Raw genomic sequence first — 25,138 nt, 5'->3', positions numbered from 1 at the left:
CCTCATGCACTAGGTCTAGATCTATTTGTAAGAAAGTATAGATCTAGTCCAAGACTCAGAGCTGTGCAACAGCATTCGCATATCTAAATTACTCGTAGGTCTAGATCTAGATAGTAACGATGGACTCTCGATCTATCTAGACCTAGAAAGTAAAGCTTTGGTTCTAAACTGAGATCTAGGCCTATATGGATTTGATGTCTTTTATTCCTGGCTAAAAGTTTAAACTTCATTGCCATTATTGACCAAGATTAGATCTAGTCCTTGGTCCACTGACACTGACAGGCATACTCGTACATGTAAATGGAGTCGTTTAGGCCCAGACCTAGATCTAGGCCTAAATTACAGACCTAGATCATAAGCCCTGGGCCTGGGGTAAGTGTCGCGGGTTGGGAAAGTATAATTTAGATGACTCGATTTGAATTAGGTTGGCCTAGAATTAGAAAGCATCGATGAATAAAAGTGAAGTACCGTAGGCCTAGATCTAAGTCTAAAATAAAATAAGAAGCAACAGTAACACTAGGCCTAGATCCTCTGTTAACCAAGTTAGAAATTAGATCTAACGTTAGGCCTATCTAGATCTAGGTCCTAGATCTAGCCTATTGATAATAAGACAAACATGCAGAGCAGCATATTATTTCGTATACAGGAATAACCGTCGTTTCTGGGGATTTATTCAACAATTTCTGACATTTTTTTACTATTCGTGAGTGAGCCAACACAGTTCAGCGGAACAACCAAAATAGAGAGACTGAAGCTTTTGGTCTAGGAGTCTAATTATAGACCCTATTTATAAATAACAATAAGTTAAAATGGGGTGGGGGCTAAATGAAGAAGCCTGAAGTTATGCAAAATAAATTTGATATCTGAAACTGAAAGTGAGGATTGACACAATGACAGGCAATATATCTTCATCCACACTCCACTTCACAGTTTATTCCTGACTGGGTTTCGATCTACTGAAGATAGATGCAGATCTCCCTCTAGATCTAACGTTACAGTGTACAAAAAGAAGCTTCATTCTTCTTGCTTTAATCAATCGTGGCTTGGTCCTTGTTAATTGGAGGTGAACTAAACCGGCCCGAAATTCTCTCGATGCCCAATCGGCTAGGAGCCCGTACAAAATACATGTGGTTAAGACAGCGGCATAACCGCAACACTGCAAGCAACATACAGGCTGCACTGGGCGACGATGACAATCTAACTTCAATTTCAAAGACCAAATTCTGCTTTCCTTTAACAGAAGAATGATAGTAAACTCTCTAATTTGGTAGAGAAATAACCTAAGATCACAAAATACAGTGTGAAATTTGTAAATAGTCCACTGAATTCATGTGGTTATATCAATTTATACGTACTCACCGGAGTGTTCGTAGGTCCATTTTTGTGTGGAAAGAAAAGTTTCAGAATGAATAAATTAGATGACGTAATGAGGTCAAATGAATAATTACTTCTGTAACACGATACCACTAGTATCGATGACAAAGAATCGGGGAAATCGCGTATTAATGACGCTCTTAGCCAATGACAAGGCCGGAATATGAATATATTTACGCTCATGAATGTCAATGGGGGCTTATTTTTGTCTTCAAATGATCGCGGTAGGCGGAGTCTAATCTCATTTGTTTTGTGCTGAACGCGCGCGCAGCTTTCGGTCTAGTAATATATTATAAGGTCTTTGGTTTAAACTTATAACTAGTATAGTCTTGTAAAATATGAAGTTTACCTATGGGTAGCCATATGCGACACAGTGGTAGATGTTCAATTTATCAGTACATTTGGCCATCTAAGTATTACGAATGTTTGGGAATGAAGACTACTTGATTTTTTATCACTGTTTTGAACACTTGTACACTGCTACCACCCTGCCTATGGGGAATCTACAGGTAGCACTATGATATGCCAATGCTGTCCATAGCCAGGGCTCGACACTAGCGGCGGTCCGACGGTCCCAGACCGGTAAAAATCGCTGTCGGGCCGGTAGATTTTCAGAAATAGGAAGATTTACTGGTCCGACATGACCAGTAAAAAATATCATTGTCGGGCCAGTAATTTTTCAAAAAATAGCCAGATTTTAAGGGTCCGACATGACCAGTACTTAAAAACCATTGTTGGGCCAATAACTTTTCCAGAAATGGTCAAATTCACTGCAAACCATTCCCCCGATAAATTCTGTCATTCACACACAGAATACACACAGAATGAATCGCACGTAATTGCTACTAGAGCAGATACAGTGTACATATGTAGCTAGCCAGCCACACAACTCACATGGTAAATTCTTTACTGGCTGCGCGAACGAAGCTTGGCTAAACTCTGGCAGAAATCTCTCACAGAACTGTCAAAATTCGCGGTTCATACTCATGAAAGGCTCTTATAATGTCCATATTTCCTAAAAATTGGAGTAACTCTGTCATTTGTAAGCAGTAAAAGGATAAATTTTCACTTCTGTTTGGTTCAAACAGATCGGGTTTCGGGTGATATCATCTGAATACAAGTTAGCCCCACATATGCATTTATGTGTGTTGATACACTTGGTTTCTGACTTTCTTTCGTAGCTATTTTAATTGAGCCAAAAAGAAATTGATAAATTATTTATGATGATAGTTTTAGCTTTCTTCCTCTGTTTTCTTCCTATCTTTCTTTCCTTCTTTCTTTTCAATCTTTCTTTGTTTCTTCCCTAATTTTTTTGTTACTGTCTTTCTTTTTTATTTTCCTTTTTTTTTCTTTAATTCGTTCTTTCATTCTTTCTATCCTTTTAAAAAATATTTTTCTATATTTCTTTTTTTTTCTCTCTCTCTCTTTCTTTCTTTCTTTCTTTCTTTCTTTCTTTCCTTCCTTCCTTCCTTCCTTTCTTTCTTTTTGATATTTTTCTTTCTTTAATTCTTGAGTCCATCCATCCTATATTCATCTCTTCTTTTCTTCCTTTCTTTCCTTCCTTTTACCCTTTTCTTTCCTTCCTTTTACCCTTTTCTTTCCTTCATTCTTCGTTACTTTCTTTGTTTCTTTCTTCATTCCACCCATCATTTATTTACCCTTTTTTTATTTCTTCTTTTCTTTGTCTCTCAGTCTTTCTTTTTTTCTTCCTTTCATCTATTCTCTTACCTTTTCTTTTTTTATATTGCTTGCCTCTTTCCTTCCTTCATTTATTTCTTTCTTTCCTTCTATCTATCATTTTACCTTTCCTTTATTTCTTCCTTAATTCCTTTCTTCCTTTCAATCCTTCCTTCCTCTCTTTCTTTCATTTTGTCCTTCTTTCCATCTCTCCTTTAATCCTTTCTTTTTTTATTGCTTCTTTCTTTCCTTTACTACTTTCTGGATTTGTTCTTTCTTTCTGTATTGCTTGCTTCATTTCTTTTTTCTTTTCTTTCTTTCTTTCTTTCTTTCTTTCTTTCTTTCTTTCTTTCTTTCTTTCTTTTTCTTTCTTTCTTTCTTTCTTTCTTTCTTTCTTTCTTTCTTTCTTTCTTTTTCTTTCTTTCTTTCTTTCTTTCTTTCTTTCTTTCTTTCTTTCTTTCTTTCTTTCTTTCTTTCTTTCTTTCTTTCTTTCTTTCTTTCTTTCTTTCTTTCTTTCTTTCTTTCTTTCTTTCTTTCTTTCTTTCTTTCTTTCTTTCTTTCATTCTTTCTTTCTTTCTTTCTGATTTTTGTTCCTTCTTTATTCCTTCATTCCTTTCCTTCTTTAGTTCTTTCTTTTTTCCTTCCTTCATATCTATCCTTTCTTTACCTTTTCTTTTTTTTACTTCCTTCCTTTTTTATTCTTTCTTTTCCTCCCTTTCCTTCCTTCCTTCCTTTCCTTCTTCGATTCTGTCTTGCTTTCTTTTTGTCCTTCATTCCTTCATTTCATGGGGGGGGGGGGTAACGAAAGGCTAGACAAATAAACTTGCGCCTTTTTTAATGTTTTCTTTATTTTTTGGGACCAGTAGATTTTAGGTTCGGACCAGTAAAAATTTGAAAAACTGGGTATCTACTGGTCCGACATGAATAGGTTGGACCAGTAGAAAAAATGGGTTAGTGTGGAGCCCTGCCATAGCACACACTTTAAAAAAATCATTAAAATGTCACTTTTGTGACCAAAATTACTAATTTCCATACAGTTGCAATTTATTTTTCATTAGTAACTTGTGAATAATTTTGGTATTCACCAGAGCGCTCAAAAACTTGAATTTTGGGCATATTTTTTAAGTCCTTGAATATGTAAGATGAACGTTGTTAGTGTATATCCTTTGTTTTGTTGTAGGTCATCAAGATATTTGACATGAAGGACAAACCAGAGGTATCTGAAGTTCACTTTGCATCGCACTGGCAGCAGGCTCTTGGCAAACTCAAAATCTTGGATAAGTCCAAGAAGGGTTCCTCCTCCACCAGCGCTGCTACCTCTACACCTAAGACTGGAGGAATACTTGGAAGCATCGCATCTATTGCTGCTGCGGGTATTGCATCACTCTCTTTGTCAGGTGTCATTGATGATCTACTGAACAGTTCAACCTTACCGATGCTACCTCAGATTGAAGACATCAGTGGAGGAGCAGTAGCAGGTGCTAGTCCAGCCTCAAGAGGTGGTAGCAGTATGCTGTGGCAACAACTCAATTCAATTAACATTTCTTCTATGATCATTTTTGATCTTGCATGCACTGCCAGTCATTCTTGGAAAACCTGCAGCGAGCTATTGGATGTGGCTATGAGTCGTCTCAACGTGGGTCCTGTTCCAGAGCATGGCATTCCTGGACCTGAAGTGAAACTTACCAGTTCATCTCAGGTTGTGTCAAGCCCCAAATTGGATCAGTCGCAGTCTCTGCTTGGAATATCGGCATTCCTTGAACAACTACATAACCTGATAAACCCAGTCTCTTCAAGTTCAACTGCTTTAATTCGTCCTGAAGTCCTGGAGTATTTCCAGCGTTGTGCCTTGGATGCCCTCACAACTGTCTCTGCTCCCTTGGAGCCTTCAACCCTCCGTGCTCACGTCAACTTTGTTCTTGAAGTCCGTAGAGGACTAGAGCTCATGACCAAGGCGCTTCAAGCATGCCAGGCTGATGAAGAGTGTGGCCTCGCTGAACTCTCTCTCAAGTTTGGAGATAGCCCCAAGCATACCAGTAGTCCTAAACGGCATGCTCGCCACCCCAGCCCAAAGCAGAGTCCTACCAAGACTAAGACAAAGAAGAAGGTTTCTGATATTAATCATTCAGTCCACCAGCTACTCATTGCTCTTGATAAGAATGTGATGCCTAGTTTCATGATGGCCTTTCCAAAGAATCGAAGATCTGATGATCAACCAGTCAACCCAGCTAACTATCTTCTGACTCTCTATAACCATCTCAATGTGTTGGCTTCTCTTGCTCAGGATGCACAAGGTTGGCAACCAGGTAAGACAGTGTTTGGACTGCTAGGGATATAAAACAATGTATTTCCAACATTCAAAATGTGCAACAGAATGAAAACAACATGGTTGACATGGCACTATCCAATGTTACAGTGTCAGTCTAGTTTACGCCTTCAACAAAACATGAGGACCTAACTTATTTAAACATAAAAAAAATATGTTTATGGTGTTCATATTATATCAAGCCTGAAATGGCCACCTTATACAAAAAATTGAAGGTCAAGTCCACCTCAGAAAAATGTTGATTTGAATCAATAGAGAAAAATCAGACAAGCACAATGCTGAAAATTTCATCAAAATCGGATGTAAAATAAGAAAGTTATGACATTTCAAAGTTTCGCTTATTTTCAACAAAATAGTTATATGAACGAGCCAGTTACATCCAAATGAGAGAGTCGATGATGTCACTCACTATATCTTTTGTTTTTGATTGTTTGAATTATACAATATTTCAATTTTTACGAATTTGACGATTAGGACCTCCTTGCCTGAAGCACAAAATGTTAAAATAATGGAATTCCACGTGTTCAGGGAGGAATGAAACTTCATTTCACATGACAATGACGAGAAAATAAAAATATTTCATATAATAAAATACAAAAGAAATAGTGAGTGAGTGATGTCATCAACTCTCTCATTTGGATGTAACTGGCTTGTTCATATAACTATTTTTTTTTAAATAAGCGAAACTTTAAAATGCCATAACTTTCTTATTTTACATCCGATTTTGATGAAATTTTCAGTGTTATGCTTGTTGAATTTTTCTCTTTTTATTCAAATCAAGTTTTTGTTGGGGTGGACTTGTCCTTTAAAAAATGAAATGATTACTTGTCTTAGAAGCTAAGTATAATTCATTCACTTTTAAAATTGAAGTGAACAATCTAAGTGTTTAACAGGTTATATTTGCTCCTGATTCATGAGCATTTTATTTCTAACCCTGTTATGCCTATGTGACACTCATAGATTGTAGACTTATTGGAGCGTTAATATATATTCTTCATTTCAGTGATGTTTAAAATGGTTAAAGTGTTATTTTATTTTCATTAATGGGGTACCTTTGTGCTCACTTTCATCAGATATATATACGTTACATAAAGAATTGATCAATTTTTTACTCAGTCTCAGGAGACAAACCATTTATTTAATTGTTTATCCAATATCATTTTTTTAAATATATTACAGGTAGTGAGAGGCAGTTAAAAGTAGAACGAGACCTTTGTCAAAACCCATTTAGTATCTTAGCAGAAAGTCCCAGTCTTTTACTGGGTCGGCTCATGTTTGCCAATCAGATCCCACCTGTCAGGTATGTATTTGAACTTGACCTTTTACAATTTAATAGTTACAGGTACAAGTATTTCTTTGTTTCTATGTGCAAAGTTAATTGAAAATCAAAAGGTACTTTAACATACCATCTTTTCGATTTGTGTTATTAAGCTGTCCATCAAAATTATGTATGACCCTTCAAATAATTTCGATGTGAAGTAGAGTTTTTCTTACTTGTAAGTAAATGTTACTCTACTTGGTTTTTATAATGATTGCAATGTAATTGTGGCGAGAATAATTGTCGCATTTGAAATATGCACTTACAGGTGACAAAATTATTTTGTGGGTAAGAATCTAATTGGCTCTTCGAATTCAAATGGAAACTTAAACTTGACCTTGAAAATCATCACTAGTAGGGGTATAAAGGGTCAGTCTTCGCTGTTGGAATCAATATACCAATTGATATAGGATGTGAATCATATGTCATGCAGGTACTTTTAATTTATTCTTGTGTGACTTTTATCCTTGTGAATATTGATTAATTAGCATGATGGCATTTTCCCTATCTCCTCTCTACTCCAACCCAAACCAATTCATATGTTATACTTCTGTATTGTTTATGTTTGGATTACCTTGTTTTAAACAAACAATGCTTTACTCCGTTTCTCTGTATACACTGTCAGGTTGGAGAGTGTTGCTAGTGAATTGAGGTTAAACCTGATTCAAATCATCATGCAGAGCTGCTGTCCCGCCATCCCTATGATGCCCCACTCTATTGTCATTGATACACCTGCCCCACCCAATACAGTAGACAATGTGACTGTACTCAATGAAGGGGGCGTGGCAGGGGAGTGGCCTCACCCTGTCAGGAGACCATGTGTGGTTGTTGAAGAGCTTCTCACCAAAATCATCTCTCTCATGATGAGTGAGTCATCCTTTTTTTCCTTAGTTCATTTTCCTATCTCAACAAATTTGAATTGTTTCCTTCTTGGTTTATTTGAGAGATTGTATTTATTTGTTTTTCCACGGCCATCTCTTGGTTCATATTTTCACTTGCTATGGTTAACATGCTTTTATAGTCAGCACACCCACTCACTTGAATAACCTTCCTTTACATATCAGTCAGTCCACTTTTCTCAAATCCTCATATTATGTACTGAAATTTTTATTTGCATCCTGCTTTAATTGCTTTTAATGCTCCATATTACTACTTTTCCTTAATGTAATTCTAATTTTAGTTAGATTGAAATGTTTCACTATCATCAAACAATGGTTTTAAAATATTTTTAAAATTTTATGTACCATGAAATGTGCCACATTATAAGTGGCAGTCTAGGATTTAGTTTCAGAAGATTGACAATTGTCATTAACAGAGAATTCATTTGTACTTTCAGTATTTTATATTTCAGCCATTTGTAAAGTTATTCAAAATCTTTTGAAAAGCTTATAACCCCCTTTCCCCTCCTTTTAGAATATTCTTTTTCATACTCTGCAGACATTGAGAACTTCATAGTCCAGTATTTCATAAAGTTTGCCATAACATGTACAGCTTTATTAAACACCTGTGGGTACTATAATTCTTTTATATCTTTATTTCAGAGCACGTATCAGGTGAGGGATCAGATGCTGCCTTTGAGCTGAGTTCTGCTGCTGGTGCATGCTCTACCCCGGAGTACTGGGACATAGTCATGTCTACAAGGGAACTCAAGCATGTAGACATGGATCTCCTACAGACCAATGAAGATAAGCTGTGTTTCTTCACCAATCTCTTCAATCTCATGCTTGCCCATGCTGCTTTGCATCATGCCGCACTACAGATGAATGAAAAGGTAGGATAGGTTATCACATAACTCATTATCATCTTACTTGGTGCAAATGGGTTTTGACACTTTTTCAAACAATGGCTGTTGTTCACTCAACCATAACAAAACTGAAACAAACTTAACCAAGTGACAAGGGAATATTTACTCTATCCATACATGCTAGAAATTCTCTCTGAATCCCACATTTTCTTTAAAAATACTTCATTTAAATGACAAGTCCACCCCAACAAAAACTTGATTTGAATAAAAAGAGAAAAATTCAACAAGCATAACACTGAAAATTTCATCAAAATCGGATGTAAAATAAAAAAGTTAACCCTAAATAGACTGGGCTATTTCGATGCCTAAGAAGACTGGGGGGGGCTGATTCAGCCCCCCCTTATGATCTCGGCCGTCGATCGCGCGATTGCGACGAAAATTGGCACACGCGTTACCCATGGCATTATCTACAAAACTATAACATCAAATTCTGCAAAAAATCTCATGTCTCATTAATTATGCTAATTTATGCATAAAATAATAAGTTTGCTCTAATTAATAAAATAATGCCCCTGAAGTGCTAAGTTTTGTTTCACATACTCTAGATAGGCATCTGATCAAATTGATTAAAAAAAAATTTTTAAATCACACTTATTTTCTTATGTATTCTATTGTTTTCGAAATTTCTTATGTATTTCTTTGTTTTTCGACTTTTTGTTTTTTATTGTTTTTTCAATGGAAATTGTCAGGGACTTTATTTTGACCATAAACAAAATGAAATTAATTGATTTTAAGCAGTAAAAGGAAAAATAATGATACATTTATGAATTTTGGCTCAAAACACTATTTGCATTGGATTTGTACACAAATTCACGTTTTTGAGTAATTTTAGGTCTGCATGCAATTACGAAATGTTGCGTAATTTTGGAACCGCGTACCCGGGGGTCACAATTTTGGTCTCAAAAGTTGCGCGAGACTTGAAAGCAAAAAGTCAGCGAGCGACGCGGTCAAAACCTTTCGTGCAGCGGATTTATCGCGTAAAAAGTCGAGGGGGGGGCTGAATCAGCCCCCCCCAGTCTTTTTAGGGTTAAGACATTTCAAAATTTCACTTCATTTCACAAAAACAGTTATATGAACGAGCCAGCTACATCCAAATGAGAGAGTCGATGATGTCATTCACTCACTATTTCTCTTGTTTTTTTATTGTTTGAAATATGAAATATTTTGATTTTCTCGTCATTATCATGTGAAATGAAGTTTCATTCCTCCCTGAACACGTGGAATTCCATTATTTTAACATTTTGTGCTTCAGGCAAGGAGGTCCTAATTGTCCAATTCGTAAAAATTGAAATATTGTATAATTCAAACAATAAAAAACAAAAATAGTTAGTGAGTGACATCATCAACTCTCTCATTTGGATGTAACTGGCTCGTTCATGTAACTATTTTGTTAAAAATAAGCGAAACTTTGAAATGTCATAACTTTCTTATTTTACATCCGATTTTGATGAAATCTTCAGCATTGTGCTTGTCTGATTTTTCTCTATTGATTCAAATCAACATTTTTCTGAGGTGGACTTGACCTTTAAAAAATGTAACATTTATTCTGACTTGCATTGTAGTGTGATCAAACAGTAATATAAAGGCTACAGAAGTATCGTGGTGTTAGCGGATATGACTCTTGCCTTGTAATCAGAGGGTCGTGTGCTCAAATCCCACCATGGCGTAGCATCCTTTGGCAAGGTGTCGATCCACACTTTGCCACTCTCACCCAGGTGCTAATTGGGTACCAGTAGGAAAACAATCATCATTGTGGTTGGTTTAGCTAGTGTGCGCCTAACAGGCTGTTAAAAAAGCTCAGAATCCAGTGAAGGGTAATAATAATTGCGAAGTGCTTTGAGCAGTCGTAGATTGATAAAACACTATATAAAAGCCAATTATTTTTATTATACCCAGGGGTGATGTGCTGGCCTAGCCACCCTGGATTACCATTTTTATTTAGACGTAGCACTGTATATTTTGATATTTTAACATACTTATATTTCATTCACATCAACTTTTTACAGCGATCATGTGGTTCAGGTTGGCAACAGTTCAATCATCATCAGTTAGTTGTATTATTATTCTTATTTAATGCAGTTTATAAATGAGTTTTTGCAGAAAGAGTTATGTGTTCTTTTTTATATCTCTTATGATTCAGGGCAATAACTTCGCACTGGGTCATACACGTCACCACTCTCTTGGGCGTGGGACTACCAACCCTGGGTCTATTATGCTGACCTCCCCTGGTATCAATAGTGGAATGGTCCTTGACCAACTTAGTTATCTGTCCAGCATGGCTTATAGAGTTGGTCAAATGGGGGTCATCAGGTAAGTTTCTGAAATTGTGATTATAAATTCACCTACGAGTATGTCAAGATGTAGTTGAAAATACATCCTGTTATGGAATAGAGCAAGGTTATTGTTGCTGATTGGGATACACCTTTTTACTGCACAAGTCTATATATTTTTCAGAATTCAGTAGACAACAGATTAAGATTATGGAATGTTAGTATTAAGATTAGTATTGACTGAACCTAACATTTCTTTCATGCATGTTTCATCTACTTCTATTTTCATTTGAATATTCTGTGAACATATTCTGTATGATCTAGACATTTCCATCAAGTAAAAAATTGGTTTTGCAAATTGTCTTGAACTCGGTCACTTGCATGAACAGGTAGCCTGTTGGAATGTATATAGATTATTCTATGTATTGATTGAAAGTTTACTTTTCACATGCTTGCCAAAAAGAATTTTAGGAGTTACATGTTCCATTGCATTTGTTCAGTGAAGACATCTGGTTTGTGTACTGCATGTGAATGATGTTACCCTTATGGACATCTCTTAAATATCTATTTTCTCTGTATTCCACAGTGCATTTGATCTCCATTATGTCATTCTACGATCATCCTTACCTGTTCCTTTAGTCTTTGGAGATATCTTACAACATAGACTTCATGGTATGTCAAAATAAATTGTATATTGTCATGTAGATTTAAAGTCTGTCCTGTATCTACTTCATTTAAATTTAATAAATAGTTGTACATGTATGTGCACTTTCCAAATCTTCACCTGTAAATTTGAGAAGCACCATAAATTATATGTAGCAGGGCAAAGGTCCTCTGACAAAGTAAACAACTATATACAATAAACTTAAAGTGGTTAAATAGACAGAATGTAAAAATATACAGAATGTAGTTTTGAAATGACAGTGATTTGTATTTTAATTATCCGCACAAATGCTCAGATTTTAATCTAGACCGACATGCGGAAATTCTAGATCTACTTATTCTCACTGATATTCAATCGTATTTTGACAAAATATTTGTACTTATTAAAGTGTTAATGTAGCAGTTATTCATCTTCATTCAAAATGCCCAAATGTCTGTGATGACAGCAGTTGCTAACTCATAGCAACAGTTTGCTCCTAATCCCCAGCTCCAACCCACTGCTTTGCTTATGGATTTCTTGTTTACAAGCATCGCAATGATGTATGCGATGGCATTGTCACTAATTTATTCTTTTATCATTACTAGTTTTAATACGTTTCTTTTCTAGTATTGGGAGAGGATGACCCATGGTTGAAGTACATCCCATCCCCAGACTCTAGAATCACCTTTGTGTTTTGCAATGGTTCTGCTTCAGCACCACGTCTCAGGGTTAGTTCATTTCATACTCTAGATTTACATTGTATCCTCTTGTGATTTGCCTTAAGGGGAAGTTCACCCTGACAAAAAGTTTATTGTAAAAATAGCAGAAAAAATAAAATATTGCCGAAGGTTTGAAAAAAATTTATCAAATAATTGAAAAGTTATTAGAATTTCAATTATTTGATTTGTGACGTCATATGCAAGCAGCATTCCTACATAGCGAATGGTAAAAAATCAACGAAATGTCATTTTCTCAGAAAATTGAAAATGGTTTTCACTGTAACTTTTGTATATCAATAGACAAATCGTTTCACTCCCGATCATGAAAAGAAAACAAAATAAAGTCATCAGGAACCATACAAAAATTGTAATTCATACATTTTATATTACATAACACATGGGGCAGCTGCTCGTTTATGACATCACAAATCCAAAATTTTGGACTCTAATAACTTTTTTACTCTTTAACGGATTTTCCTCAAACCTTCACCAATATTTTTTACTATTTTTTCTGCTATTTTTACAACAAAGTTTCCTTCAGGGTGAACTTCCCCTTTAATATCTTACATGTGATAATGTATACCTTCCATTAATTTCAAAGAATAGATTTTAAATGTGACTTTTCATGTTCATCAAAACTTAACAAAGTGGTTAATTTTTGTTGAGTTTGGTTTTACTATTATTCAGATTATTTTTCATGTTATGTAAGATCATTAGTTGTTTTTTATTATTATTTTTTTTAGAATAATGATCCTCATATGATTGTCACTGTCTCTCTCATTTTTTCATCCTTCCTTATGCAGTAATTTATTACAAATATAATCTATATTATTTGTGTATCAGGCCTTTTCTGAATAATTGATGATTCATTTCTGAGAGTTTTGTGTTTGTAAGATTAAAAATGGTTAGAATTTATGTGATGTATATTTATTACTTTCATTATTTTCATCTCAAGACTCAAATAGAAATAGAGTTCATAAATGAAATTAATTATTACAGATTTAACTGTTGTCTTTTCATTATATCCTTGTAGGTACTAAGATTAGATGATTTGGATGAACAATTGACTCTAGCAATGCAGAATCATCTTGAGGCTGGAGTAAGGGTGGATGAAAAACTGAATCAGGTATGAACTGATATTTGCATTTTCGACAATTTTAATGGTTCTGATAAGGTTTTATTGTTCAAAGTAATATGAGAATTATGTTAGGATTATGGTAGGTTTGTTTGGGGGTTTTTTGAGGGGGGGGCATTATTTGTAATTTTCCAGTGGAGCAATTTTTGCTGAACAAATGATTTGGAATCCATATGATAAAACCTGACATTCACCAATATTCATGTTGAATTAAGAGAGGAGATAAATGACAATGTTAAAGGATCTTAAGATCATTCTTTTAAATGGTAATCCAGCTTTTGGAATTGAAGTGATTTTAAAGCTTCAAAGACATTTTTGCATTGTGATATTTCATAATCTTAAAATGAAGGCAACAATCACTTATATATTGCTTTATTGGCCTACTCATGAATAACTTTGCAACTGGTCTTAAGAGGTGAAATAATTCAGTTTATTATAGTATTCTGTTGTGTTTTTTTTCTTCTATTTTTCATTTTTCAATTTTTTTGAAGTAGTAATGTTGTATGCATTTTTTGAACTGATCATTCGTGTTTGTTTCTCTTCATAGATTATCATTCCTCAATCTCTTGAATGGTTCCGCAAGGACTTCACTGGTTCTACCCTACCAGCTAATGTAGATCATGGTAATATCTACATGGGTCTACTGAGGGTCATCACTCCTCATGTATCTCAGTATCTAGGTGATAAGCTAGAGGATTACACCATGAAGTACCTACCGAAGCATATTGAACTCGAGAGCAAGGCAGAACTGGTCAAGGGGACTGAAGATGGAGCAGGTATTTGGTGAAGAATGTATCTAGACATTAGGTTTTCATTGTTCAGCAAGTCAGGAAAAGTGATTTGTTTTAAGGAGCCCGAACAGGTTTAGTGTTATGTGCAGCACTTTGTAACTACAAAGGCACAAAATTGTGATGCGGTTTTGACAGGTATTAAAATGAATTTAAACCTTGTAAGATTTATGAAAATTGTAAATGAAATTCATCTAAAAATGTTATTATCTTGATCGAATATGTATTTATGCGTTATTCATTTACTCACTGTACACCATATTCACTGTAATATTTTCTATGGTCTTTCTACATGATTGTTAGTGACAGACTATCCTCCAAAAAAGAAACCTCCTCTCCTGCGGTCTAACTCAATGAGGTTCAAAATCATGGTTACGCCTTATGACCGAACATTCAGGTACCGCTTCTATGGCCCATCCGATAACGCAGCACAACCTGTAACACGGAAACGTAGACTCTCTGTCCCAGATAACTTTGACTCCAGTGGACTTGGCTGGAGTTTGAGAGATGCACCTGCCGCCGAACCTCCTTTCTCAATGACAGAGCCAACCTTGAAGTACCTTCACTCTAAGTCCAAACTGGTGGCATCGCTGGCAGGTGTGGTCAGTGCAGGGATCGGTGAGAACACAGATGCCTTTGCCAGAGATAAATCCATTGATGAAGATATGCTGCCCTCTAGTGTTGGTAGTCCTGCAAGTCTTGTTTTTGAGGATACTTTTGGGAGTGATAGGACATACAATCCTAAGCTATCGACCATGACCAAAGTCCTCCAGCATCTGGCTGGGTATCCCATCATGCAATATTATGTTCAGTCATTCTTCTCAGAAGTGTTGTCAATAGCGGGTAGCTCAAAAGGAAATGAGTGTTTAGATGAGAAGGAGGTCAGAGCAAGTCTTCTTGCTGATGCACGCTCCAAGGTAACTTTAATCTTACAATCCACACAGTCTATTGATCTGTTTTCATATTGTAATTTATGCAATTCACCATTTATTTATCCTTTCTAATATACACTTGGATAAGTTTAGCTTGTAGAAGGTAAGGTTTCAAGGTTTTTTTTTTCAAGGTTTCAAGGTTTTTATTCATATCAAACATACCACACTTTCAACAATGTCAACAATAATATTATACAAGACAAACAATAATATCATACAATACAAATTATTATAGGTAAGCATAAATAAATGTCGTAAAATATGAAAAGTATACTTAATATATTAGAAAAAAAAGTACTATAATGCATAATTGTTGTAATATAATGACAGTGAAAGAAAATGTGAGGTGAAGTTATGGGGAGCCAAAAGTAAAAGCAGAGCTTGTTGGTTAAAGGCTCCAAGGAATATGCAGTGAGAGTCCCGTAAAAATATCAATACGACAAGAGGGATAAATAAAAGGGCAAACAAAAAGTAAACAAAAACTTGGGATACACAAATACATAAATGATGAGTAGGAAGAAATAAGAGTAGAAAGCAACAAATTGAATTCGAGCCTGTAGGAAAATGGAAATAAACATTGGTAAGAGTGGGAAATAGAAAATTTATGGCATAAGGCAGCAGTAAAATGAATGGACATCTTCCAAGGATTAAGACAACCCACGCGCAACGATGATAAAGGAGCAATGAAAGAATAAGACATAATAAAAACAAATTAATTTGGTATAAACCAGTAGAGCAAATGGAATGAGGCTATAACTAATTAATGTGCACATGATCATTCCTATCATAGTGTATTATTTTTAGGCAAACTAGTGAATGCATGTGTTGATCTATCAATATATGGAATGTGTTTGCTTAAGGCAGCACTGCAGGAGAATATATTGTAAATTTCACTTCTTTGATATTGTATATGAAGTATAACTTTTTATATGCAGTCAGAAAGAAGTCTTTTGGCTCTTGAATGACATTCTCTTGTTGTTATTTTTTACATGCAATATTATTGTAATCAAGTGCCCTGGGTCTAATGGAGTCATTTCCCTGGTGTTCTTTGTCAAGGTGTTCATCATTGTCATGATCCTTGAAGAAGACATAAAGCCATCAAACCTCTGTTTGCTTTGATAACAAGCTGTCATGTCTATTTTAGTATTCAGGAGATAGTTACCATTATTTCTAAACCACTAAATCCTTATTTTTATGACATATTTTTGAAGGAGGTTCTAGATGTCCTGAAAGAGGCAGTAGAGTTGCTTGTATCCAGCTGCCAGTGGGAAGCAGTCATGAAGCTTGTGGATACTATACATTGCATTGGTGGGACTGAGAGCTACACTGTCATCAGGGACTTTGCTGCGTACTGTGCTGGTAACCAGGTCAAGGCAGGTCAGATGACATCATGCTCCAAACCAACATGGCAGTGTTTGTTGACAGTCAGGAATAAGGTATGATCAAAAGTGTTGGTGGAAGTTACTGGGATGAATTTATCATATTGGTTGGAAGATTTGATGTATTTTCCTGGGTTATTTATTGGATGATGATCATGGTTATTAGTTCTGTTCATCCGTTTTCTGATATTGTATCAACAATTTCTTGATTATGGGCTTTTTTTTACGACCAAAGAATCTTGCGATAATTGATCATCCCTATACAATTGATTTCTTTATTAATATCATTACATTTCTGACTCAATGTTTGAATAACCAAAGTACTGTCAATCTGTTGTTTAAAACACCTCTGATTGGCTGTTTGCCAAGCTGCTATCAGGATTACTTCTGCAAGGTGCACAAAAGTAGGGTCCAGAACATGCCCTAATTTGGACTGTAACGAAATTCCAAACTAGTATTTTTATTATAGAACATGTATACCTATGTTGAATGATTGTTTTCATATTTGTTTTTTGTCATTAGATATTGAGAGACAGGGCAGTGCTTGCTTCCTTAGATAGTCTCCCTATTGAAGATGCCCTAGAGTTGCTAGAATGTTGTGTGTTGGACGATAGGAAAGACTCTCCCTTGAACAATATCTTGCACACAAAACTTCAGCAGCTGAAGATGTACAGAAAGGTAGTGTAAACTTATCGATTGATGATGACTATAGTCTGCTTTTAAGACCCCAAGAGTGTATCTAAGTATATCTAAGTGTATCTAAATATTATACTGGCCATTTGATTCGATTGGTCTTACCAGCACATAAAGTTTTCACATTCTGAAATTTGGTGTGTTTCCCATGATGCTTTTCAAATTATGTTAACTTTTCATCCTACCAGACATCCATGTAATACCTGATTGTAGAGTGGCAAGTACTGTATGCAGTAACATTAATAGAGATGCAATGGGATTAGAACCATGAACCTCATGGTTCTCAGTCCTGAGATTTATCCACTGAGTCACGGCTTTCTCTACTTTCATGTTTCCTTATGATTCATTTTTAATATCGAGTGAAAGTCATGTAAAGACTGAATTAATTTCTAATGAGCTGGAAGGAGGATGACTGATCAACTGACTGTTGTACTTGACAAAACTAATACAAAAATATGAAAATGAATGAGTGAAGGACACAGGACACTGGAAAGATTGTAAATGTTAACACTAAATCATGCATGCCTTTTTTTTGTGTGTGTGTGTGGGGGGGGGTAGGTGGGTATGTTCTGTATGGTTAAAGTGATAAGGGCCCTATAACATTAAGGATGCAACTGATTGTTTAGTTCAAGTTTATTTATTCAAAACCAAAAACATCACATCATAATCAAAATAGATGTACATACAACGTAAATGAGTACATGAACATACATCAATCAGACTATAGCATATACAAATTGGTTTTAGGACCCCTTTAAAAGCAAAGCTTGTGAGTAGGGCCCTGGAATACTTATGATTATTAACATAAAACATAGGATATACTAATCTACAAGATACAAAGGAGAGAGAGAAAAAAAATGTATAATAAGGTTAAGATGCTAAAAATAGAATGGAAAAACTATTACAAACACACATATATACACAAACCCACACACACACAACCACATCCACCCACATATACATGCTAAACATAGATTCTGAGTAGGTCATCAACTTAAATGCAAATACATTAACTTAAACACATATTGTTCATTAAGTACGGCTGTCAGTTCATATCAATCTTATTATCAAAGAGTTACAGTTGATTGAAATATCCATTGCATTCCTTTTCATGCTACAACTCAAAGATCTAATTCTTGAACTATGTGCTAATTTGCTAAGAATGTAACAGTTGGTGTACAATTTAATACCATAAATTTGCTTGATTGTTGTCTTATGTTATAGTATGGTCACTAATTTGTTTACCCATTAGATCACATTCTATGCTATGCAATACTCTCCACCATTGTCGCTTGGAGTTCTTCAGGGAAGTAGTACCCCCTCTGACCTCTCGGAGGTCATACGACCCCTATGTACATGGCAGGATGTCCAGGATGCTTCTAAGACCAGTCCTGATAGTGTCCTCAAGCTACTGATGTCTGCTTCTGACTTTGATCTGGCCAAGGATTGGGCTGAGCTCCATGGAGTTATTGATGATTACCAGCAGGTATATAGGCATTTGTGCAAATAAATCCTGTATTTTTAGAAGGGGTAATTTTAAACTTGATTGAGAGAAAATTTTAGAAATCATAAATTAGCATTGGAATTGAAATGAATTTTGAAGATGATTATTTTTGTTTCGTGATTAAGAGTGCCTTAAAAAGTAATAAGTAATATGTTTTGGGGAGGATAAGTTTAGTGTTAATTTAGAGTGATATATGTTAATAATAACTCAATAATTGAATGATTAATAGTTTCATGACTCTGTGAGATCATGTGAAGAGGTTTGTGAGTGGATGAGTAGATGGAGCTATAATGATATTTGATTATTTTTTCTTGAAAACTTGATGAGCCTGTATGTTTGTAAGTCATATTGGAATTTATGTGTGCAAGTGTGATATATCTTACATCATTGAATACTTTAGGGCTTCATTTTATATTTGCTATAAGCCTGTACTGATAGTTGTTTCATGTTTCATAGGTAAAGACAAACATATATGACGAGGAAGGAGATGTAGCCATATAACCCTGCCCTTTATTTCATTGCCTTGGTGCAAGAACGCCCGAAGCACCACATTTTAAACATTACATCATGCATAAACACCCTTACCGGTCGGTACTCATTTTCTAATGTGTGGAGCCTAGCAGTTTTGATGTGACAAATTAGTATGTGGTGCCAATGGAATACTTGCTCAATCACAATGTCACCATGCTTGTCTAACATCAATGACATGTGAATTTCTCTCTCTGACCTCTCCTAGACTATCCTAGTCAACCAGTTGGAACATTTATTATGCAACAGTAGTAACAACCTTCAGGTTTACCAGGTATATTCACTTTCCATCATTGGATAACAAAACAAACAACAGTACAGAAATATTGAAAAAATCACAATTTAAATTTTACAAGATAACGAAATCATGAAAAAGATTGAAAAGTTTGATTATAACAGAATAGCAGACAAAATGTATTGGCAAGAAGATAGGTATAAAACAGAGGATTCCCAGAGGATGATGATGATGGTGACATAAATTTAAGAAATGGTCCTTAATTTGGGGGAAATACATTTAAGTATAGGAAATGATGTTGATCAGCTTCTATGGTAGCTGCTACCCTGGCTGTTGACATTGATAGTTTATAACATTGAGTATCTGCTATATGCCATACAGAGAATTATGAATTAACAGCATTTATATAAGTATAAATCCATTTTTAAAAATGGAGAACAGTGTGCAAGTACATCTGAACCCGTATACATGTGACATCGCTCAAATTATTTGTCTTTTTTTTAATTTGTTATCAAATTCATATGGCTTGAAAAGTTGGTGATGTGAACTAAAAATTGAGGAAGGTGTGAGTTTAGAAGATTATGGAATTGCCCAATTAGTCTCCATTTAGGAATTAAAGTACACTAATCGCATGCAGTAAAGATGTGAAAAAGTAATGCAGTCTTGATATTATTTTTTTTTTATTTTTTAAGATACTTGAGGATGTTTGTAGCAGTGAGGAGACAATTGCAATTTGTACTCGGTTGCTAGAGTCCCAGAATATAGCTCTACATAGTGTAGTATTCTTGGTCCATTATCTCCTTCATAATTGCCTTGATGAGCTTTCTCTGGAGAGAGCTGGAGGACTACATGATATCAGTATAGGTGCCAAGGTTAGTCTCCATACTATGTTTCTCACCAGCACTGGAAATATGAGTATGTTGGCAAGAGGGGGACCAGAATTTCTCAAATGTTGGCACACTGAAAATACTGGGTGACCATAGAATTTCTCAACTCTCAAAAAATATTATTCCTTTAAAGAAGGATAGCACGGTGTACGAATTTCTGGCAAATGTGGTAGGGCACTCTCCCACTGTGACCGCTGGATCTGTGTCTGTAAAGTAGGAGCCAACCCCCAAAAGTGGTTTAAGAACCTTAGCTATGGCAGATGGTGACTGGCTAACACAGGATTGATCTGTGCTTGTTTTTTTAATCATATGAAAATCATCTATTGCTGCTAGGGCCATGTGACCTTTTAAAAGTTGATGATGCAGAAGAGTGAAATGAGCCATGACTCATTTAATCCAGGGATAATCTTTTGTTTGACATGACATGATGGTTTCATTCCGTCAAGGAATTCTACTGGAGTTCAGACATGATGTTATCTGACAAAAGATCTTGCTCCTTTCTTCCCAGTGTGATATATATTGTAGGGAATATCTTGTGTATACATTGGAGGGAATTAATTTACCCCCTCATCTCAAAAAAATATCTTAATATATCTTTTTTTTAGAATTGGAATGTGATGTAGCAGGTTGAGCTTGTCAAGAAAAGTGTTTAGGGGTAAATTTTGTCAGTAATTATAACTATCCTTATTTATATATTAATTGTATGGTTTTATTTCGTTGATATAGGTTCTGCTTTGTTTACCTGAGAGAGTGAGAGGAGAGTATCAACATCTCATGTCTAGACCAGACCTGTTGCTGGAACAGCTACTGATGAATCTCAAGGTTGGGTTTTCTCTTAGGCTTCATATGTCAGTGTAACTTAAAGAATGTTTGAAGACACTTAAATTGCAAAGAAAATGGAGGGAGCCATCATTCTTGCTTCTTTTGATTATGTCTCATCTTAAAACTTTCACATGATTTGGAACATAAGTTTTAAAGTAATTTCTGTTTCTGGGTAGGGGCTCAGTTACAGTATATTCTTAATGAATTACAAACCAACTGAAACTTAATCCAGAATCTATGAGGTTACATTTTGTTTTTCAAAGTTCATTCATCATGTTTTTAAGCATTTTTTACACCCTTCATGATATTTTTGACATGGCTATGCAATATTTTTTGTGCATATTCAGAAATTATGTGGTGCAATACATAGATAATTCTCCATCTCCCCCCCTCCTCATCAGTACCACTGCTGTTGTTGTCATTGCCTTCATTATTTAAGCCATAGTCAATCATCTTCACAATCATCATTGTCATCATCATCATCATCATCTTCACCACATCTTTTCTTCTTCATCATTCTTCGCCACCGTTATCATATTCACATCCATGTTTAAACATCCAGTTCACAAACATTAACTTCAAAATTTGTCATTGTGTTTAGATGAACCTCGCATCCGATGTGCAGGCGACACTACAAGAAGAGCTTCAGTCATCACGGTTCCCTTCTGCAAGTCTCTCAGAAAATTCCATCAATACTCTCATCTCCAAGTATGCCAGAGAAGCTATCCAGATCCCTGTAGCTCTTCTCAATACTTCTTTGTCAGGTGAGTGATGATCTGTAAAGCTAATCAATTCCATGTCATTTGCTCCAGTAACACTGCAATTTGAAATATACACATTAAGCCCCATGTAAATCTGAACCTCAAACCAAACTCTAACCTTAATTTTTACCCTCATTTTATTAAGGGTAAGAATAGAAATCGATTACAACTCAGACCTAGCCCCATTTCTTTCGAGAAATTTTAATATAGCATTTTGTTATAGGAGCAAGTGTCATGAGTCTCACATGCTTGTCCATAGTTCAAAATTAGTGATTAAACCAGTTAGTCAATTTCAATTTTTTTTAATTATTAGCATTTTGAAAGTATGCTTGTTATCTGTTTTTGCTGTAAGGTTCTTTCTGATTTAGTCCACGTTTGTTTTGTGCAGTGTTCTTCTAGATTAATGTCTTTTAATGGCCAAGTTTATGAACATATTCTAATTCTATGCGTAATATTCAAATCATTGAAATTCGACGCATCATTTAATTTCATGAGTGATATTCAGACTTATTACTGAAAATGTAAAATATTATGTCATAAACTTGGTTTATGATTATCCTGCTTGATTTTGCCACCCTGTAGTCTATTTGCAAAACTTCCAAGAGTGAATTATGATCAAACCAAATCCAATATAGTTAGCTTTGATTTGAATACAGTGCTCATTTGATGCCAATTTGTCTCTTTGTGGAGAGTTTTCACAGAATGCGTGTAAACTCATCAAAGAAATGTATGTCAAAATAGCTTGGATTATATTTCCATTTAAATTAGACTGTTTTCAGGCATTATTGAAAATAGATAAGTTGTGGTGCTGGTCTTATATCATATTGCTTGTTAGTCATAATGCAAAGTGTGCTTTCTACAATATCAAAATTATTTTACAAATTTATTTGATTATTAAGATACTTGGTATTTTATCATACTGTCATATATTTACTTTACACATCATTAGAAACATTTGTTTTATGTATAAAATGACATGATTATAATCCTGATTTTATTATTCCATCATTATTCTCAGACTTCGTTGTAGTAAATGATTCATGTTGTGAGATGGGTGATCTGCCAGAGTCTCATTTTAAAGGTATTCATATTTTATACAGCTACACGCAGATGCCTTAGGGATATCAATGGTATATAAAGAAAATTACCCAAAGGATATTCTATTAGCGGGAAGGAAAGCATGTAGCCACCTCCATTATAGCTATATAAGTAACATTTAGAGAACCCTAGTTGCATGACACTTTATCATTGATGTTAAGTGGTAACTGCCATGGCAACGGGGCTCAACAGCCAATGAAAATAAAGATTACCATGGTAGATACCATTTGTGGTAAGGTTATCAATATTATCAAGGTTATCAAGTTTATTTATTTGGACTACAGATGGGCAATTCCATAATGTAAGTACATCTGAGCCCCAATATTTGGGAAATTAATTTCTGAAATGATTTCAAGATTATCCTGGCTTGACCTGGTCATTAAGTAAAGTAAAAATGGATGAAAATGTGAGTTTTACATGTTCATACAAAAATGTTGATTATTTTATGGAATTGCTCAGATGTGATTTGCTTCATGATTTTTATTTTGTTCATCTATGAAATTCTGTCCATGCATGCCTGCATTCAATATCCTCACCCCTCCCCCGACACACCCACTTTCATTGCACACAAAAAAAATCCTTCTTTTCTGCCCCCTCACCCACAACGCACGCAGACACCGACTCCGCCCTGAACCAAAGCTTCGCCCTAGCCTCGTATGCCTCGGCCCTGTCACCTCTTGGCCTGGTGTCTGCCTTAAAGGGACGTCAGTTCTTGGCATCAATGAGGGGTCGTGCCCCATCCCCTTCCCCTTCCTCTGTCTCCTCCTCTTCTTCTATACCGGTCCCTGAGAGGAGAAGACAAAGCACCAGGGGTGAGTTGGTTTCATGTCATTAATGTTTCATGTCCCGGATATCTGGGTAGTGTTTCACAGACAGTTTGGTGTGGCCTAAAGTCATGCCTAAACACCAACGTGTTCATGACATTTAAAGTGCAAACTCGTTTATTAATTTACAGCAGCAGCCATCTCTTGACCATGATCTGGTCTGGTCTTATATCATTTGCAATCAGAAATTAAAGTGTAATGTTTAGTCACACTAAAATCTTTGTGAAACTCCCCCAGCATCTTAATTATTTGGTGTCCTAGAAATGTACCTGGTGCCATTTATGTGGTTTTTGTGGTAACTTTTTTGTTTGTTTGTGTCCTTTAAGTTTATGTTATTATGTCTGATCTCATTTTTCTATTGTTTCAAGTTACTAGTTAGGAACCTTGCATAAAGTGTTCAATTACCTGTAATCTTTAGAATATTTGGACAGAATGGTGATTAATATTGGATTGTTATAAGATCAATGGCATCTTTTTGTAAGCCTGAGCTCTGGGGTGTTCCACAAAATATAAATTGTGATTCAACATCTCAATTGATTTCCCATTTGCATGTATTAAATAATGCATTGCATCACTGCATCAGTCAGATCATTCAAAAGGGTTACGTTCTACCATCTATCCATCAATGAGATTTTGAGTCAAATAACACATCATACTTTAATCCTTGTGGAACACCACCAAGGGATATGTTTCTAACTCTCGTCTACAGTCTTCACTATGCCATTATTGAATATTCAACTATTAATGAAAAACAAAGCAAGATGAAAAGTAACAATCTTACCAAGTCACTGGAAGGTTGCCACAATAGTGTTTGCCATATGTTAGTGATTCCAGGTTAGATATTAGAAAATAGAATAATATTAATAATCATCAGCCAAATCACACTTGTCCTATTGCTTCTGCACTAATCACTTTCATTATTAATGCAAATTGCCTTTTGAATCTCATTCAAATTTATTCCTGCAAAGTGTCAAATTAAAAGTGTTTCCTATTTTGTTTAAAAAAAAAAACAGTATCTAGGTTGGCACATCTCACCTCTTAATTTTCATGAAAGGGTAGTTTGTTGGGGATAAAAATGTTATATTTTTTCTGTCCAAAGACTGTTGATCGAATCAGTCTTGTATTGTAATTAAGTTATGCATGTCTTCATAAATATAGAAAATGCTTCTAAAAATGGTTGAGAAACCTACAGGAATTACGATATTTCAGTTAGCTCACATCATTATTCTATTTGACAATAAATAATTTTCAAGTCATTCAGCTTTTCATTAACTTTGATTGACAGCCTGTTTATTACACAGGAAATACCATAGGTGAAATCTACACAAACGGGAGTAGATTTCATGACCAGCTGGTGATATGTACACTTGTTGAATTGAGTAATGTACATGAAATCAACCAAGGAGGAATTAATTTGCAAG

The 25,138-nt window shown here is 35.3% G+C and overlaps 1 protein-coding gene across 2 annotated transcripts in view; it reads left to right on the top strand.

Annotated features, from left to right (window-relative positions):
* Nucleotides 1-25,138, top strand: part of LOC121418812 (zinc finger FYVE domain-containing protein 26-like) — a 75,024-nt gene that overhangs the window by 29,493 nt on the left and 20,393 nt on the right. Inside the window, exons 12-29 of one of the 2 annotated variants that reach the window (XM_041612975.1) lie at nucleotides 4,232-5,357; nucleotides 6,557-6,677; nucleotides 7,321-7,562; nucleotides 8,237-8,466; nucleotides 10,640-10,809; nucleotides 11,356-11,441; nucleotides 12,040-12,140; nucleotides 13,165-13,257; nucleotides 13,814-14,042; nucleotides 14,364-14,971; nucleotides 16,198-16,422; nucleotides 16,888-17,043; nucleotides 18,311-18,544; nucleotides 19,299-19,364; nucleotides 20,018-20,197; nucleotides 20,939-21,034; nucleotides 21,636-21,798; nucleotides 23,508-23,705. In XM_041612975.1, coding sequence (XP_041468909.1) covers nucleotides 4,232-5,357; nucleotides 6,557-6,677; nucleotides 7,321-7,562; nucleotides 8,237-8,466; nucleotides 10,640-10,809; nucleotides 11,356-11,441; nucleotides 12,040-12,140; nucleotides 13,165-13,257; nucleotides 13,814-14,042; nucleotides 14,364-14,971; nucleotides 16,198-16,422; nucleotides 16,888-17,043; nucleotides 18,311-18,544; nucleotides 19,299-19,364; nucleotides 20,018-20,197; nucleotides 20,939-21,034; nucleotides 21,636-21,798; nucleotides 23,508-23,705 — 4,324 coding nt within the window. Of the gene's footprint in view, nucleotides 1-4,231; nucleotides 5,358-6,556; nucleotides 6,678-7,320; nucleotides 7,563-8,236; nucleotides 8,467-10,639; nucleotides 10,810-11,355; nucleotides 11,442-12,039; nucleotides 12,141-13,164; nucleotides 13,258-13,813; nucleotides 14,043-14,363; nucleotides 14,972-16,197; nucleotides 16,423-16,887; nucleotides 17,044-18,310; nucleotides 18,545-19,298; nucleotides 19,365-20,017; nucleotides 20,198-20,938; nucleotides 21,035-21,635; nucleotides 21,799-22,813; nucleotides 22,877-23,507; nucleotides 23,706-25,138 lie in introns of both variants that reach the window. The other variant, XM_041612976.1, reaches the window with a different exon arrangement.

The sequence above is a fragment of the Lytechinus variegatus genome, chromosome 7 (assembly GCF_018143015.1).
Source record: "Lytechinus variegatus isolate NC3 chromosome 7, Lvar_3.0, whole genome shotgun sequence".
Classification (NCBI taxonomy): Eukaryota; Metazoa; Echinodermata; class Echinoidea; order Temnopleuroida; family Toxopneustidae; genus Lytechinus; species Lytechinus variegatus.
The sequence above is the reverse complement of the archived record's forward strand: the minus strand, read 5'-3'. Positions and strand labels throughout refer to the sequence as shown.